This window comes from Bombyx mori, chromosome 20, assembly GCF_030269925.1.
Source record: "Bombyx mori chromosome 20, ASM3026992v2".
NCBI lineage: Eukaryota > Metazoa > Arthropoda > Insecta > Lepidoptera > Bombycidae > Bombyx > Bombyx mori.
Window position 1 is genome coordinate 6,818,625 of NC_085126.1, and position 16,893 is coordinate 6,835,517.

The following is a 16,893-nucleotide window of genomic DNA, read 5'->3' on the forward strand; positions in this document are numbered from 1 at the left end:
AGGTGTGTGGCGCATTTACGTTGTAGATGTCTATGGGTTCCAGTAACCACTTAACACCAGGTGGGCTGTGAGCTCGTCCACACATCTAGGCAATAAAAAAAAAGTTAGTTTCACCTATTCAAATCCACGAACAGAAGATGTTAAAATATGCTTTTATTTTGGTTGCAGGCGGTGTCTGATGAAATGCTGGTGGAGCTAAAGGCATGCTTCATGGAGGCTTACGATGACAATCAAGACGGAAAAATTGATATCCGAGAAGTATGTATTTTTGTTGTCAAGTTATTTTTCTCCGTACATCGATTCTGTTTTACTCTGATTACGTGGATACTCACCAAACGTTTCGATATTACAGCTTTATACAGTCCCCTTCAAAGCAAATATCTCCAAATATGGCAAGTTTAAAACATGCCTAAATTGTTCCTTAGTTTTTTTTTTTTATTACACTGAGCAGTTAGGCCATAGTCAAGGCCCACGTGCAACCTCACATGCCACTTTGAGATGAGAAGTCGTTGGCCCATTTGGATTTTATAGCTGCTGTAGGGCTGTTCAAACCTGAACTCATGACTTCTTCGTGGCAAAAGTAAGTCGACCGTGCAAGGTCTCTGTATGTCCTACCAATTTAAAGCAAGCCATTTGGTTTTCTAATGTAAGCATTTTGAAACCAAGATAAATCACGTATTTAGTTTAAAAAAACACGCTTATTAGCAAATCGAACTAACAATTAATTTCGTCTTTTTTTTCTACCCTGCCGATTATTATATTATAAAATTATTGCATTGTCATCAGTCTATGATGCGTGAGAAAACTTTCGACACAAATTGATGATAATATTAAAAATAATATTTATTAATTTCTCTCTTAAAGGTATGTATATAGTGTTATACTAGTAAATATGAACTATAAAGTATAAATTATTTCTCTCTTAAAGGTATATAAATTAATTAATAAAATTTATTTTGTTAGCCTTTGAAACAGCTGAAGTCAGGCTTGATTCAAGGCTGAGGCTTCAGCTTTGAATCAAAAGCATGTGTTACTGATCTCCAGACTCCCTCCTGCTAGCTTAGATTTGGATTGGTTATGTCGTGAGCAGATGTGGCTAATGATAATTACAGTTCATTAATTACGTTACCACGTACAAAAATAAATACACGCGAATCTAATGAAAAGCGTGATAAAATTAAAAAACCTTGCAAACTAATTTTTATTAATTTGTTTCAGTTGGCGCAGTTGCTACCGATGGAGGAGAATTTTCTACTGCTATTTAGGTTTGATAATCCACTCGAATCCAGTGTCGAATTCATGAAGGTAACAATTTTTTTTATTCATATTTCTCCTATCGGTAATGTGTCTTTTGAGCCTGCACGAGTAGATACAACCAACAGCCTCTGTCTCTACTACAAGTACTATACAATTGTGTATTAGATCCCATCGCCAAATGAAGTCCAAGTTTCAGGTATGGAACAATTGCCATACCGCTTTTGAGGAGCACGTGATTGATTTCGCCAAAAATATGCAAGACCGCAATACGATAAAGCACGGATTGTCGTTGTTTTTCAAAGATAAATAAATTATTGTTACAAATGACACAGTTTCTTATATTAATACCTACGATAATAATAAGATTTAAGTGCATTGCCTTTCGATTAAGATTTTGTCGATTATTATTATTTTCGGTAATTTATACCTACGCTGTGACGTGAAAACGGAACTTGCTTATCAATTTCATTTGCATTCAAATGAAACTACTTTTAATAAATTAATAAGTGAGAACAAATCACGTACGCTCATATGGCCCCAAATTAAGATTCCCTTTTTTTTTATTGCTTAGATGGGTGGACGAGCTCACAGCCCACCTGGTGTCAAGTGGTTACTGGAGCCCATAGACATCCACAACGTAAATGCGCCACCCACCTTGAGATATAAGTTCTAAGGTCTCAGTATAGTTACAACGGCTGCTCCACCCTTCAAACCGAAACGCACGCGTAACCGTAACCATAACCGAGGAGGAGAAGGAGGATCCTAGAACAGACTATATGTGAATTTTTAAGCATTGTACATACAAGTTCCGAACAATAAATTTCGGACAGTTTCCTTGGTCACAGATGACTGCGAAGAAACTGTATAGTAACCGAAACTTTGGAAACAATATAATAACAATAATAATTGTAAATAGACATGCTTTAACAAAAACCGACTTCAAATAGAAAAAAATATAGTTATATTCCAAAACAAATGAATATACACTAAAAGTAATAATCATCGAAATCGGTTGGCGTGATATTGAGTTATTAAGTTATTCATCTTTTTCTTATTTTTATTGCATAAATGGGTGGACGAGCTCACAGCCCATCTGGTGTTAAGTGAGTACCGGAGCCCATAGACATCTACAACGTAAATGCCGCCACCCACCTTGAGATATGAGTTCTTAGGCCTCAGTGTAGTTACAAAAGCTGCACCACCCTTCAAACCGAAACACATTACTGCTTCACGGCAGAAATAGGCAGGGTGGTGATGATACCTACCCGTGCGGACTCACAATAGGTCCTACCACCAGTAAAAATAGTAACCCGGAAAACAGTATGAGAAAGTACATATACAATAGTATTCACTAACACTAAACAAGGCAATTATTTTTGACGGAAATAATCAATTGAAAATAACCTGACCTGTTAAATCATTTCACTCAAACGAATGTATTTTTTTTTTGTATTTTTTTGTTATAGTATTATTATTTTAAAAGATCTGTATTGTGATCTTCTAATTGCGTCTTTCGGCTGGTAATAATGATATTATGATAATGAATGAATGTAACATAAATACCTACATAACATTTATCTTTTAATAAATTCAATCTGAATTTTTTTCTAGATTTGGCGGGAATATGACACCGACGGTAGCGGCTATATCGAGGCCGATGAACTCAAGGTAGAAATTTGAAATATCGCTCTCTCTCTCTTTCAGATTTCAATAGGTTCTCAACACAGTGGGATCAGCTGTCCTTGTCCTTTCAATCACAAAAAAGACTTATGTAGATATAATCTGTGTAATGACGCCATTTTCTGCAATCCTGCTTATTTCTGCTGCAAATTAATAATGAAGCCTTTCTCTACACTTAATGTCAAAATTACATTCATTATCTAGTTCATAGACTCCGAAGCAAGAGTAACAAAAATGCACTCACTACATAGATACATAAGGTTGAATTTTTTATTTACATAAAAAGCCTCGAAACGTGTTTAGGTGTAATTTTACTTTCTTGAACTCGAGACGACGGTTACTACTACTACTACTACTAGTACCCAATAGATAATACTGATATCTGACTACTAACCACTAATTACAGCGTACAGTGGCGTGCAATGGTCGCAATGACCGACACGTTTTTTTTTTTTAAATTCCCCTCCGACATCTAAATCAAAGGCGCGCCGACAAATTTACAATCAAAATGACGACATATCACGGGTCGTTAACGTATTTTTTTTTAATCTTTCAGAATTTTCTACGTGACTTATTAAAAGAAGCGAAGAAAATCAACGACGTCTCTGAAGATAAGCTGATTGAGTACACCGATACAATGGTACCTATAATCTTTTAATAACGTGTACAGTAGAAATTCGTTGGCACTGTAGATAGTGAAAATAGTGAAGTTATACCAGTTGCTTTGTAGCTTTTTAATGTACCTACTTAGGTATATTTTAGAAAACGTGTATGCATTTATTATTCATACAGGTTCAGATGCAAGTATCTGATTTATCGAATAATAATGGTAATTTTGTTGCAATAAAAAAAAAAGGTCCAAAGGCAAAGAACTCTACAGTACATTCTTATTTTCGGTTGCTGCTTGGAAAATAATAGTAAATAGACATGCTTTAACAAAAACCGACTTCAAATAGAAAAAAAAAAAGATATTCCAATACCAATTAATATACACTAAAAATCGAATCGAAATCGAAATCGGTTGGCGTGATATTGAGTTATTCATCTATTTGTAGCGCACGTACTTAATGCAAATTTAAGACTTATATGGTTTTCTCATGGATACCATTATCAGAGCTGGACTAAATTAAAATGGGACCACACGGGAAACTTCAGCTTTCTAATAAAAAAAGAATCTTCAAATCGATTCACCCAGTCAAAAGTTATGAGGTTACCTCAAACATAAAAAAAAAATCATACATGCGAATTGAGAACCTCCTCCTTTTTTGAAGTCGGTTAAAAATAGCTTTCAGCGATAATACCTAATATCCTTTTTTATAGTGCTAGTAATATATTACCTTTAATTTGGTATATAATAAATAATGGAATAGGTACTCGATTGTAGTAATATTTAGTTAATGTTTTTTTTTGTCAGACTGACAAAAGATCTTGTTGTCCGCTGCCCACGCTTAGGATTCTAAAAAATTCGTAGCGTAAAATTCTAATATCAATTAGTACAATAGCTATCGGACTCTTCAAACTGGAAAGCATTCTTGCGGCAGAAATAGGCAGAATGTTCTAAATGCAGTGTTCAAATTATTATTATTTTCATAGTAAAGTTCTTTAATAATAAATTCCGATCCTATTTAAAAAATCAGCATTAATCGAAAATCCATCTCGGACATCCATCTGAGCCCCCTGTGCCCATCATTTTTATTTAACCTGTCATATATACATATATGTTATGTCAAACTAGAATAATAATTAATCACAACATTTCTGAAGCAACTCAACTAACACTACTCCATTCGCGAATTTGAGAAACATTACATCATCAACCTAAAAGCCTGCATCGTAACAATACTATATTTATTTTCATCATTTAAACAGTTACAGGTATTCGACTCAAACAAAGACGGCAGACTACAACTATCTGAAATGGCAAAGTAAGTATAAGTATAATAGGTATAAGTATAATAGGTATATGTTTAATATATTAAATACCAAAACAGGAAGTCGTATTGCGTATTGCGAATCAAGTATTCGGATAGACATTATAATAAGTATACCAGGAACAGATAAACATCAAACCGCTTCACATGATTAGTGTGGAAATTAATAGGGTGCAAGAAAATGTTTCTCGAAAATGTAACGATTATAAAAATATATTACTATAATACTAGTGGTCCCCCGGTAGTCGAAATTCGACTATAATTAATTGAAATTATAAGTTTGTACACTATTATGATTCTATTGTCAAATACTATTATAATCAATTAGTAGACTTCTATAATCAATTATTTCGCTAAGACTACAACACTTTATACAAATATTAATAAAGACAAACAATATTTAATCTATTCTCAATTTGACCACAGATTATAAGCAATAAGAAGAGTTTGACAATAAACAAATAGTATGAATGCGTGTGTGTGTCAAATACATGGTAGTGTGTGTAATGTTTTTTTTTATTGACTTAATGTTTTTTTTTGCATAATTAAAAAAATTATTAACATTCTCTATAAGTGAGGGAATTTTCATACTCCTGCGTCCGCACAATTTTCGTAAAAAGGAGTCCAAAGTTTTTGCTTCACGTATTAATGTATTTTAATTTTTTTCGGTATTCGCGTGGCACAGATATAATTATAGCTATTTTGACAGTTCAATCCCGCGTTTTTTACTGTCACGCAGAGACCTCGGAAACTGTAAAATATTCGAAATATTAAAAATTATGTAACGAGAATTAAAACAGGCGAGATTAAACCGTAAAAATAACTTTGATTGTGTTGTAGCATTAGCTATTGTAGAATACGCAATATCTGAATATATACAAGTTCGGAACAAAAAATTCGGACCGTCGGTCCACTGAGCAATATCAGTCGCTCGATGGAGAATCGTCCCTTTGTCATCTCCTCCAAAATGTCATATCACTGTCTCAAAATAAACGAATAACAATATTCTTTTACCTGGCCAGGTATAAATACTTCATGTTTTTTGAACCCCTTAGCCGGCAATGTAAAACAAATGTAGCTGCTTTTTTTTTCTTACCTATACTGATAGCCTTGAGAGGCTATTTCAGCTTCACCCTAACGTGTGTAGGTGAGCTCACGGGGCTCAAGCCGGAGTGTTGCTAGTACTGGCCCTAGCAAGAGCAGTGCTTCGCAGAATCTACCACCGGATCGGAAACGCGACCCACTGAGAAGATCCGGCGAGAAACTCAGTGGGCTGTGTCTATGGGTTAGCTGCTAGCTCTTGGATCTCACACTGGAACGTTGATCCGAAGTGTTATCCGATTTTGAATGTACATTGCGTGTTATGCTAGAATGACTAGTAACCCATTCGTATTTTCAACGTCAAACTAAAAAAAACCTAATTAAACCTTGAAATTACTTTGTATGTATGATTCAGTAACACAATACCTGTGAGAGTATTACGTCCAACGATGAATGTCTTATGAAGCAGATTTTTAGATAGAAATTACGAGCAGTCTACTTTCTAGAATAAGATGTGTAAATATTAACAAAAACTTGGGTCAGCTTAAATCTTCTATCTTTTGTTCATGTACCACTGGCGTAGTGATTCTCATTCTAGTTCAAGAGTAGAAAAGACAGTAAAGATGCAATCGTAGAGTCAATCCTGAATTTGATTAATAAGCTCACTATAGACTTTGACTTCGTTAATCCGATGACATGACAGTAACTGTCTTTATTAAACTATTCGCTGATATGTACGCCATTATATAACATAATTTTCGTATATAATTTTATGTTTTTACATCTAATTGAACCTATCTTCGAGGAAAACGGATGAAACTAATTTCGTGCCCCAAACGTGTTCAAAGGGCTTTGAGCTTCCGGAATGTTTACGTTGAAAAAAAACCCATTATACTTCTTAAATTATATGTCGGATACCGTGTTGTTTCACGAGAATCGTGTTGTTACCAAGATAATATATTCAATTTTACGGGTAAAAGTTGCGTAGAATATTGAACTTTAATGATAGCGGCTTGGCTCTGCTCCTGACATTGTTGAAGTCCATGGGCGACGGTAAACATCATCATCAGGTGGGCCGTGTGCTCGTCTGCCTACAAGGGCAATAAAAAAATAAAAAAAATTTAATAGGAAAAGGCGTGCTATAAAAAAATTGATCTATATAGGCTAAAGAAAAAACCGAAGCCTAAAGACACATTTTTACATACTCTTAATTCTGTCTATATATATGTAGATACCTTTCGCCAAATATTATAAATTACTCCTTACTTTGCTATATGGAAAGTGGATTAGAGTGCAATTAAATGACGTTTATTTGAGTTGAGTACTTCAATGGGCATTTTCGAAGATACCAGGAAACCACGTCCAGTGATATTGCTTCATATTCCCACTTTTTTTTCCCTACCTAAGCTGATGGTCTTGAAAGATCATATCAGCGTCACCGGGCTAGTAGGTGAGCTCACGGGGCTCAAACCTGATGTTGTTGCTAACACGAACCCTAGCTAGAGCCGTGCTTCGCAGAATATACCACCGGATCGGAAATGCGACCCACTAAGAAGATCCGGCGAGAAACTCAGTGGGCTGTGTCTGTGGGTTAATTTACTCGTCGAGCCCTTCGTCGCAAGCGACCGATTCGACGAGATGACCGGTGCTTGGGGTATATTCCCACACTTGTATACCTCCAGAAAGCAATTAAAAAGCTACCAGTATACCTACCACTATCTTATTTAAACCCACAGAGATTCTTAATTAACAAAATATAATAATGCTACTTGTTTTTTATCGACATTGTTTGCATTTTTGGCAATGCCAAGAACACAGCATAGCCTTCGCTTACTGCTAAATATCCCACAAACATCATCTGAAACAGAACATGTCATAGCGCTCGGGAAACACCATGTTGATAAGGGGGCAAATCTGTGAGAAAATCCAGATGATACATGGCAAGAAAGATCTTTGGAAACGCACTGTAGATGAACACAGTGATTCGAAAAACTATGGTTGAACTCCGCTAACGTGGCGGGGGTGCAATGATAAAAATAGGGAAAATCTCAAACAACTCGTCTAATGTTTATAAGATATTTAAAAAAAAAAAACTCATCCACAGATTACTTCCAGTTAAAGAGAACTTCCTTTGCAGACAGGTGTTCAAGGTAAGTGACAGTTCGTTACGCGCCAAAAAATTCACATCCATTCTGTCAAAAGATTATCCTTGCTTGGTTAAACTAAAAAAGGAGGCACATTAATTTTGTAACAAAAATACGCACCACGATTTTAATTACCGAAAATAATTGAAAAATTATAATTGTAAATCGACATGCTTTAACAAAAACCGACTTCAAATAGAAAAAAAAAGATATTCCAAAACAAATTAATATACACTAAAAATAATAATCATCGAAATCGGTTGGCGTGATATTGAGTTATTGAGTTATTCATATATTTTTCGCGCACGTACTTAATGCAAATTGAAGACTTATATGGTTTTCTCATGGATACCATTATCAGAACTGGACTAAATTGGACCACACGGGAAGCGTCAGCTTTCTAATAAAAAAAGAATCGTCAAAATCTATTCACCCAGTCAAAAGTTATGAGGTAACAAACATAAAAAAAACATACAGTCGAATTAAGAGCCTCCTCCTTTTTTGAAGTCGGTTAATGGTGTAACAATATTTAAATTAACGTCTGTTAGCACTTTCAAACACGTGCGTCAATCGTATAGTTCTCAGAAATTCTATGGAAATTTAACTAAGGACACAGTAATTTTCGAGCGTGCTACGCAATATAAGCATGATCTTTCGTCGTATACACGGGACGATTATAGGTATGATGATATAAAAAAAAGTTTATAATAGATTCACTTTTTTTTTTTTCCTACCTATGCTGATAGCCTTGAGAGGCTATTTCAGCTTCGCCCTAACGTTTGTAGGTGAGCTCGCGGGGCTCAACCGGAGAGTTGCTAACACTGACCCTAGCAAGAGCAGTGCTTCGCAGAATCTACCACCGGATCGGAAACGCGACCCACTGAGAAGATCCGGCGAGAAACTCAGTGGGCTGTGTCTATGGGTTAGTTCGCTCGTCGAGCCCTTCGTCGCAAGGGACGGGTTCGACGAGGTGCTTGTGGTGCCTAAAAGCACCGTTAATGGATCCGTAATGACGTGCTTTGGGCGACGTCGACGGTTTACCATTCGATAGATTCACGATTGGCTAATCAAGATTATAGTAATTTTTCTAGCTAGTTTCGAATCGTCTGACTGGCATTTTTCTTAAAATTTAAAATCTCTAATTATTGCTATATTTATTTAAAAAAAAAGGAAATCATTTATTGAACCCTGCCGTCATCATTTCGGTCAGGATCAATTGAATATGCTATTTCGAAAAGGGCACATGTCGCATATTTTGTCAAATACGTTTTTTCATATACATGTAGTTTTGAGGCTTACCTACGCCCATTTTATAATAAATCCAGTAATTTTCAATTGCTAATTAACACTAAAATAAATCTCGAAAGTTAATATTTTAAATTTTACACTGCTTTAGAAAATAATCAGTTTTGTTTTCATTTCCTGAACATTTTACATTTTCAGAGATGTGCCCTTTTCGAAACTGCATATTCAATTATGCATGGTGGTACAACTATACATATACATACAATACTATTAAGAGTACGACCTCATTTCAGTGGGCTCCGAAACCACCAGGTTTTAATAACATCGTGTAATAAAAATGAAACCTGCAAAAATTATAATTTGCGTGATTACTGGTGGTAGGACCTCTTGTGAGTCCAGGCGGGTAGGTACCACCACCCTGCCTACTTCTGCCGTGAAGCAGCAATGCGTTTCGGTTTGAAGGGTGGGGCAGCCGTTGTAACTATACTGAGACCTTAGAACTTATATCTCAAGGTGGCGCATTTACGTTGTACATGTCTATGGGCTCCAGTAACCACTTAACACCAGGTGGGCTGTGAGCCCATCCACCAATCTAAGCAATAAAAAAAAGGTAGACAACGTCGTCCATCCATCTACGAAATAAATAAAAACAATAAAAGAAACTCTTGATGGTAAGCGAAAGAGAGCTTCAATATAACTATTTCAGATCTTTTAATTCTTATTTTATTATCGTATTAATAATTTTTTTAATTGAATACTTTTCGTAATTATACATATAGTGCATTTGTGTATCGATATCGTAAAATCGATTAACTACTTACATTCTTTTTAGATAACGCTTTCGTTTGGTCGATTATATCAGACCAATCTGTATCTGGATAATTGTTCGAGAATTATAAAAATTTTAAATCGATTTTTTTTTGTTGCAAGAAGAACATATCATGTTCATATTTTTGATAATTAAAATCGTGGCGTATAAAAAGCATCGTGATTCAGATGAATTATTACAAAATAACATTTTTGATATACAACATTACATTTAAATAATATAGTCTTCGTTTCTCACGAGTCGTAAATATGATTAGTTAAAACCACTTTTACGGTTATTTTCGCATATATTTTTTGTCATCATATTATATCCGACGAATCGAATAGGTAGGTACAGTACCCGGCGATAAATATTGCACATCGACCGTGGGAAAGAGACGGTTAATTTTTGCTACGTAGAGCGTTATATCTGTCGCACATTACCTAATTGACATTTACACCGGTCACTCACATGCGTATTCACGCAAACCCGCAAGTGTAGGACGACATTTGCGAATGAGTATGCAAAGTTTTCGCTGCATTCGTGGTTTTCCAAGCTGTGTCGGTTTTTTAACAGACATCAAAGCGCGCGAACCTCGAACCTTCGCGTAGTCTCCCACACATTCGCTTGCCCAGTTGCGCCGACGATTGCGAAGGTAACGGACGTATCGCCATTTTCATAGTTCGTGACGTCTAGCGTATCTTCATCAAAAGAAATCCCATAAAAACAGCATGGCTGTTAATGATGTCTGGGAAAGAATTCAAAATTCTTTTTCTTTTCAATGTTCTATTGACGAATTAAAAAGGAGGAGAAATTCGTAAACAAGTGTAGGAGGAAGCGCAAACGGGTTCGCAAATTGAGTATGCGAACCCATTTGCACAGCCGCTAGGTTTGCGAATGAATGTTTGACGGCCCTTCAATCCATGGAGACTATCCATTGTACATTGTACATTGTACGAATGTTTGCGCGCATGTCAGTGGCCGGCATTAGTCTCCATGGATACAGGATCGTTGGTGTTTCGTCGCACACAGCTAACGCTCTACAACAAAAACAAAATTAGACGACTGTCTTTCTAAATATCGATGTGCAATATTTATTGCGTGGTACTTTAAGATTTTCATAATCACAGTCGACATTAATATGTACACTAATAATATGTATAATAACAATAAAAACTGGAGACTAAACCGTAAAAGTAGCCTTAATTAGGTACACAAAGTATTATTTTTTTCCCTTATTTTACTTATTTCGAAATACTAAGCATGTCGTTTGTGATACTTCTTTTTCATTTGCTCTTATATCACAATAGTCTTCAGCAGATAATTATTTTAATTACTAACTACTTACTATTTACTCATATAGTTTTTATTACCACATTGAATTTAGTTTTTAATCAAAATACAATGTACTACACATTATTTTAATCGTAATTTGCATGGATACCCTTTTACAATATATTTTGTTCATTAATTCTTCTATCGTACGTTTCCCATTTTTTTGCTTTTGCTTCATTGAAACCTTAAAAATGACTCATTCGCATTAAAAACAAATAATTGATAAATAGACATGAAAAAATGAAATCACTCCGATTTTTTTTATTTTTTTTGTGGCAACTTTTTCGGTTAGGCAACGATTTGACATTTGACAACTTTTTGACATTTCAACTTTGAAACTATGCTCCGAGAGCGAAATAGGTTTACTAGTCAATACTAATTTATAATACTAACAAAAATCGGTAGCTTTATAGTACACTGATGGCACAGAGGAATTGAACGTGCCTCTAAAAGACTCGCTATCTAAGGATCAAGATTGAGACCGGATCACTGTTTTCCATTTTATTTATATACGAGTCTGTGCTCAAAAGTAATCTGGTCGGTAGCCAAAGCCCCTTGCATATAGATATTTTTCTACATTTAAAATGAAACACCAATTCTTGCAGTAGGTAATTAGCAAAAATAAACAGCTATTGTCAAATATTGAATGTCTGCCTAACACGTGCACGCGTTATCTAAATCACGCAACCTCTTTTAACTGATTTGAATAACAATTCAATTAAATACTGAGATCTTGCGTGACGATCATTATCGAATTAATAATATAACAAAATACTTTTTTTTTAAAAACCAAAGCACGCAAATGTTGCCAACTACAAAAAAACTCGTAGTAATTAAAAACTCAAATAAAATTGAAATATAAAATGTGTTTACAGTGATTCTATAGAAAATTACAGTAGCATGAACACTATCGTTTATTTGCCTGTCTGTTTGTCTGTCTGTCTGACACTAATGCTTATGTCTTGCACTGCACACACATAGGAGGGCATCGAGGTGAGTCCTCACACGTTTCTTTTGTGATGATACTGTCTTCATTTCAATGGTACAATCTGTACAGCAGATTCACACTGGCTCCATACGTAATCTATATTAAATTACCTTTCAATACATGAACCATGAACTCGCTTGCCTATCTTGAATAATAAATAAAGAAGGACTTATGATAAAAAATCCTTTGTCTGTTAGTTTAACTAAAAATGAAATAAGCACTGTAGTCAGTTAAACTAAGTGATATTTTTTAAACTTTTCGACAGTATCGTTATTAAAGAATTTTTTTAACTTAGTCTAAGGATAGCCGTAGAATTTTATTTAAATACACACAATAAGTACGCTTTTAATACAAAATAAATACATATAAACACGTATAAATTTTTAGTTAAATAGCTTACAAATAGTATTTAAACTTTTATTACTGAAAATAGTTTTCATCGAATAGTGTAGGTAAATAAAAACGTTGCAAATGCGTTTCCTTGTTATTGACGTTGAGAAGAAGAGCAGTCGGACCACCTGATCGTAAGTGGTTATCGCCACCCGTGCAAGGTCGCTACCGGACCTCACTTGTATATCTAAATATTACTAATAAAATGTTATGGCTAACATTAAAAGCTTTTGTCTAATTATAAACAACACTAATGGCGTATATGATTTCTATTTAGGTAGCCTATATTTTTTATTAATATTTACAGGGCGCAACCAAGCTAACGAAAGATGACATAGAGAGAGTGTTCTCTTTATACGATCGGGTAAGTTTTAATAGTTTAAGGTCATTGATATTTAAGATATTTTATTTAGCTATTATTATTATTAAGCTATTTATTTTGTAAATAAACGAATATTTTTTTTATCTTTATTTATTCCGTTTTGTTTTTCCTTATTATTTTTCCTTTATTTTCGTTCCATTCTAGGTAAGCACGTCACAAAGTTAATCTAAAATCGATTTAGTTCTATTTAAACTATGAGTGTGTCCACGACACTGGCCAATGACAAAAATTTAGATCAATGTCTCATAAGTTTAACACCATAAAGGTTTAAATGTCTTCTGTCTCGAAATTATTTTGAAAGATCTTTTAAAACTGGAAGTGTCATAGCAGCGTTCAGGGAGCATTTGTATTTAACGTGTTATTTACAGAACCAGTCGTAGCCAGTCGTAGCAAAGAAGATCTTTGTTAATGTAGAACGGATAAGTAGTTTAAATAAAATTCGTCCCGTTGACAATTGGTGCGATGGTAAAATAAAAATGGCGGGATAACCTCAAACAGTTTCTTGGAACACTCCGCTCGGAGTCCTGTCTTTTTGCCACGATTTAATAAAATAAAGTAACACTTTAAATAATATTTCAGGATAACAACGGCTCAATAGAGAATGAAGAACTACGAGGATTCCTGAAAGATCTTTTAGAATTAGTCAAAAAGGTAATTTTTAATTAACAAATTATTAACTATGTAATAATAGTTTTAAAAATAGAAAAAGAAAGTAGGATTATTTTTTTTTATAAATAATTTGAATCATTTAATTATAATTTCATTTCAATTTATATTACATATTCAAGTAAATCAAACTTCATTGAAGTTTTATATAAAAAATCAAAACTGACCACATTGGCATCACAAAAAGACGATTGCCATATTGAAAATTAAAAAATAAGAAGAAGGATTTGTTTTGATGAAAGCGTCCTGCGTTCGTTTCAGGATTACGACGCGCAAGACCTTTTGGAATTCGAGGAAACCATCCTCCAAGGTGTCGAATACAGCAGCGAAGGGAAGATCAGCAGAAAGCAGCTGACCATGATCCTACTGGCTCTCGCGAAGCACAACCAGGAAGAAGAGGTCGTCACGCCGTAAACAAACATGAAAACTGTCACCACTCCGTCCCGTATGCTTACCGGCTAAATTTCGAATTTGTAACAAGCCAATTGTAGAAATACCCAAAGGTTAACCGAGAAAGCTTTAAAGCCGCAGAGGTACTTTAAGCTTCTTTTAAAACACGTTAAATCAAAACTAATTTCATGAATTAACTATGCGTTTATTATTGTCGTTATATTATAGCATTTCCTTCGGTGTTCGCGAGCTGCAGAATTTAAAGTGTTTTTTCGATTTATTCTCTTGTTTATTATGGCTGTGGTCTGGTTGAAGACAGATTTAACGCTCTCGATAGCATAAACGTTAAGAGTTAACTTTTACGTTATCGAGAACGTTAAAAAACTCGCAATTAGCGCACTGAACATAACCTTTTTCTATTTTACGATGCCGGTATCTCTCCAACAAACTAATGATTCTTGAATGGCGAAAACTCGGGATTTTTTTTGTATAAAAAAAAAACACTTCGATGTTGTCTGTCATCTCAAGTTGTGTTGTCTTGAAAAACGTAAACGATTTTATTTTTTTATCGCCTACACGGGTGGACGAGCTCACAGCTCACCTGCTGTTAAGTGGTTACTGGTGCCCATAGACATCTACAATGTAAATGCGCCACCCACCTTGAGATATGAGTTCAAACGTCTCAAGTATAGTTACGCCAAATAAACGCCATTGGGTATTCCTTCAATTTCTTCGACTTAAACTGCTTTCCCCTTATTGAATCTTATATGACGTGACCCGAGATCATGGTCGTTATGATGACAAAACGAATTTCAGGACGATTTTTTTTTTAATAGGGAATCATCTAGAGCAGTTTTCGTGCGGTACAACCAGCGGAAATGTCATAAGTGTTGTGATTTTAAGCGATTTTGTTTTTCGGTATTGTAATCCGAGTGTTAAGACGAAGATTTAAAATTAACAATATTTTTAATACATTTAAAAACGTAGCCCCTATTTGTTGTGACAATCATTTCGTTCTAAAAATAAAGTTAAATATTTAACGACACGAGTTTTGAACATGCAATTAACAATTCTATTTATTATATTGTGATCTTAAAACGCGATCAGTAATGACGTATATATAATCATTAATTATTTATAACTAATTGTAGTTGCTTGTAACACTACAAAGTTAATGTTGTTTTGGATAACGTAAGCGACTGTGTGTATGCACTGTGTATTTTATTTGCAAGCAGTAAGACAAAATTTAATGGAGGTAGTCTGAAAACGAAGCAATTTAGTAAGTTTTCAATATGGAGGGTAGACCTAAAAAGCACCATCCTGTATAGGGGACAAGTTGAAAAAGTGTTCACCTATAAACAGTAAGTTATTTTTGGTAAACTCACCGAAATAGCGCTAGCTAGTGTAGCAAGTGTGAGGAAATTATATGAATAAAACAGTTTTAAGCAGAGTGAAGTGTGCTGGGTTGAAGTGAAGTGTGGTAGTATAAATAAGGCGCTGTTTTTAAAAATCTCTCCACTTGCTACTGTGGCGCCATCTTGATTGGCTCCGTTTCAGCGGACACTTTTTAATACACTAAAATGGTGCTTCTTATTTCTAGCCTCTATAGTTTTCAAATCCCGCATTCACAAATCTCATAATTTTGAAGTGAAACTTTTTAGATGTAGAGTAGCTTTTTCAGCATTTTTGTTTGTTGAAATCCATCTTTTTCCACCACATTACGGGAGATGTTCGTCGTCACTCTCTTGGCAAAAGGTATCGTGACCGTCATGGTTTTGGTGGCGATTCTTACAACGCGATGCGACTCTTTTCGGCTTTACGTCTGGTGCTTACGTGCAGAGGGCAATCCATTGCAGCTTTGCCCTGGTCAGTCCACCTTGCGGAAAGCCTTACTGCTCACTACCACCCCAGGACACATGTCCCACAAACTATCAGGAAACGAAACTACACCTTGCGCAACATCTCACAGCCCGTTTATTCAGCTGATTAAGGTGTTTACCCAGAATGACGAAGCATGATGACTTTCACGGGTGAGACGTAGTGGCTCTGATAGTAAATTCAATAGGGGTCGTCGACATGACGGTTCATTCTAAAATTTAATGTGCTAATGTAGCTGTGAATTATTAAAAACCGTTTAATATTTGTGTGAAAGTTAGTCGAGTTAGTTACTTTTATGGTCGAATCAATCAACGTCGTACATACTTCGGATATTGTATTATAATTGAGATTCCACCGCATAAATGACATAAATCGATTTCATGAAGACATCCATCCATTTGATTTTGTCGAACTGCTTGTATTGTTAAAACTTTGTATCTCGATGTTAGTTAATGTTAATGTACCCGCAATGCCAAAGAAATTGCCAAATATATATATTTTTTAATAAACAATAATATTTTTCATTATTTAAAAGGCTAATTAATTTTATCTCTAACTCCTTGAATACTTACTCATTAAAAGAACTATTCAGCACATTAAAAAAAAACAACATTATCTGTGAATTATTGAAAAACAATTCAAAAATATTCTCCGCAAATTAATTTTTTTTTTAAAACGATTTCTTAAACGGTCATGTCGTTAAGTTATTTATTCCGAACACAAGTATGTCTGCATCTCTTATCTTTAATGTCTTTATT

The 16,893-nt window shown here is 34.8% G+C and overlaps 1 protein-coding gene across 4 annotated transcripts in view; it reads left to right on the top strand.

The window, feature by feature from the left end:
* LOC101739587 (calbindin-32) overlaps positions 1–16,650 on the top strand; it is a 198,297-nt gene extending 181,647 nt beyond the window's left edge. The window contains exons 4-14 of one of the 4 annotated variants that reach the window (XM_038018144.2): positions 169–258; positions 1,219–1,305; positions 2,869–2,925; positions 3,494–3,577; positions 4,807–4,862; positions 8,014–8,059; positions 12,423–12,434; positions 13,127–13,183; positions 13,781–13,852; positions 14,129–14,312; positions 15,094–16,650. In XM_038018144.2, the coding sequence (XP_037874072.1) occupies positions 169–258; positions 1,219–1,305; positions 2,869–2,925; positions 3,494–3,577; positions 4,807–4,862; positions 8,014–8,059; positions 12,423–12,434; positions 13,127–13,183; positions 13,781–13,852; positions 14,129–14,281 (714 nt within the window). In that variant the 3' untranslated portion in view covers positions 14,282–14,312; positions 15,094–16,650. Of the gene's footprint in view, positions 1–168; positions 259–1,218; positions 1,306–2,868; positions 2,926–3,493; positions 3,578–4,806; positions 4,863–8,013; positions 8,060–12,422; positions 12,435–13,126; positions 13,184–13,780; positions 13,853–14,128 lie in introns of all 4 variants that reach the window. The other 3 variants (XM_038018143.2, XM_062674388.1, XM_012689715.4) reach the window with 3 other exon arrangements.
* Positions 16,651–16,893: the final 243 nt, after the last annotated feature.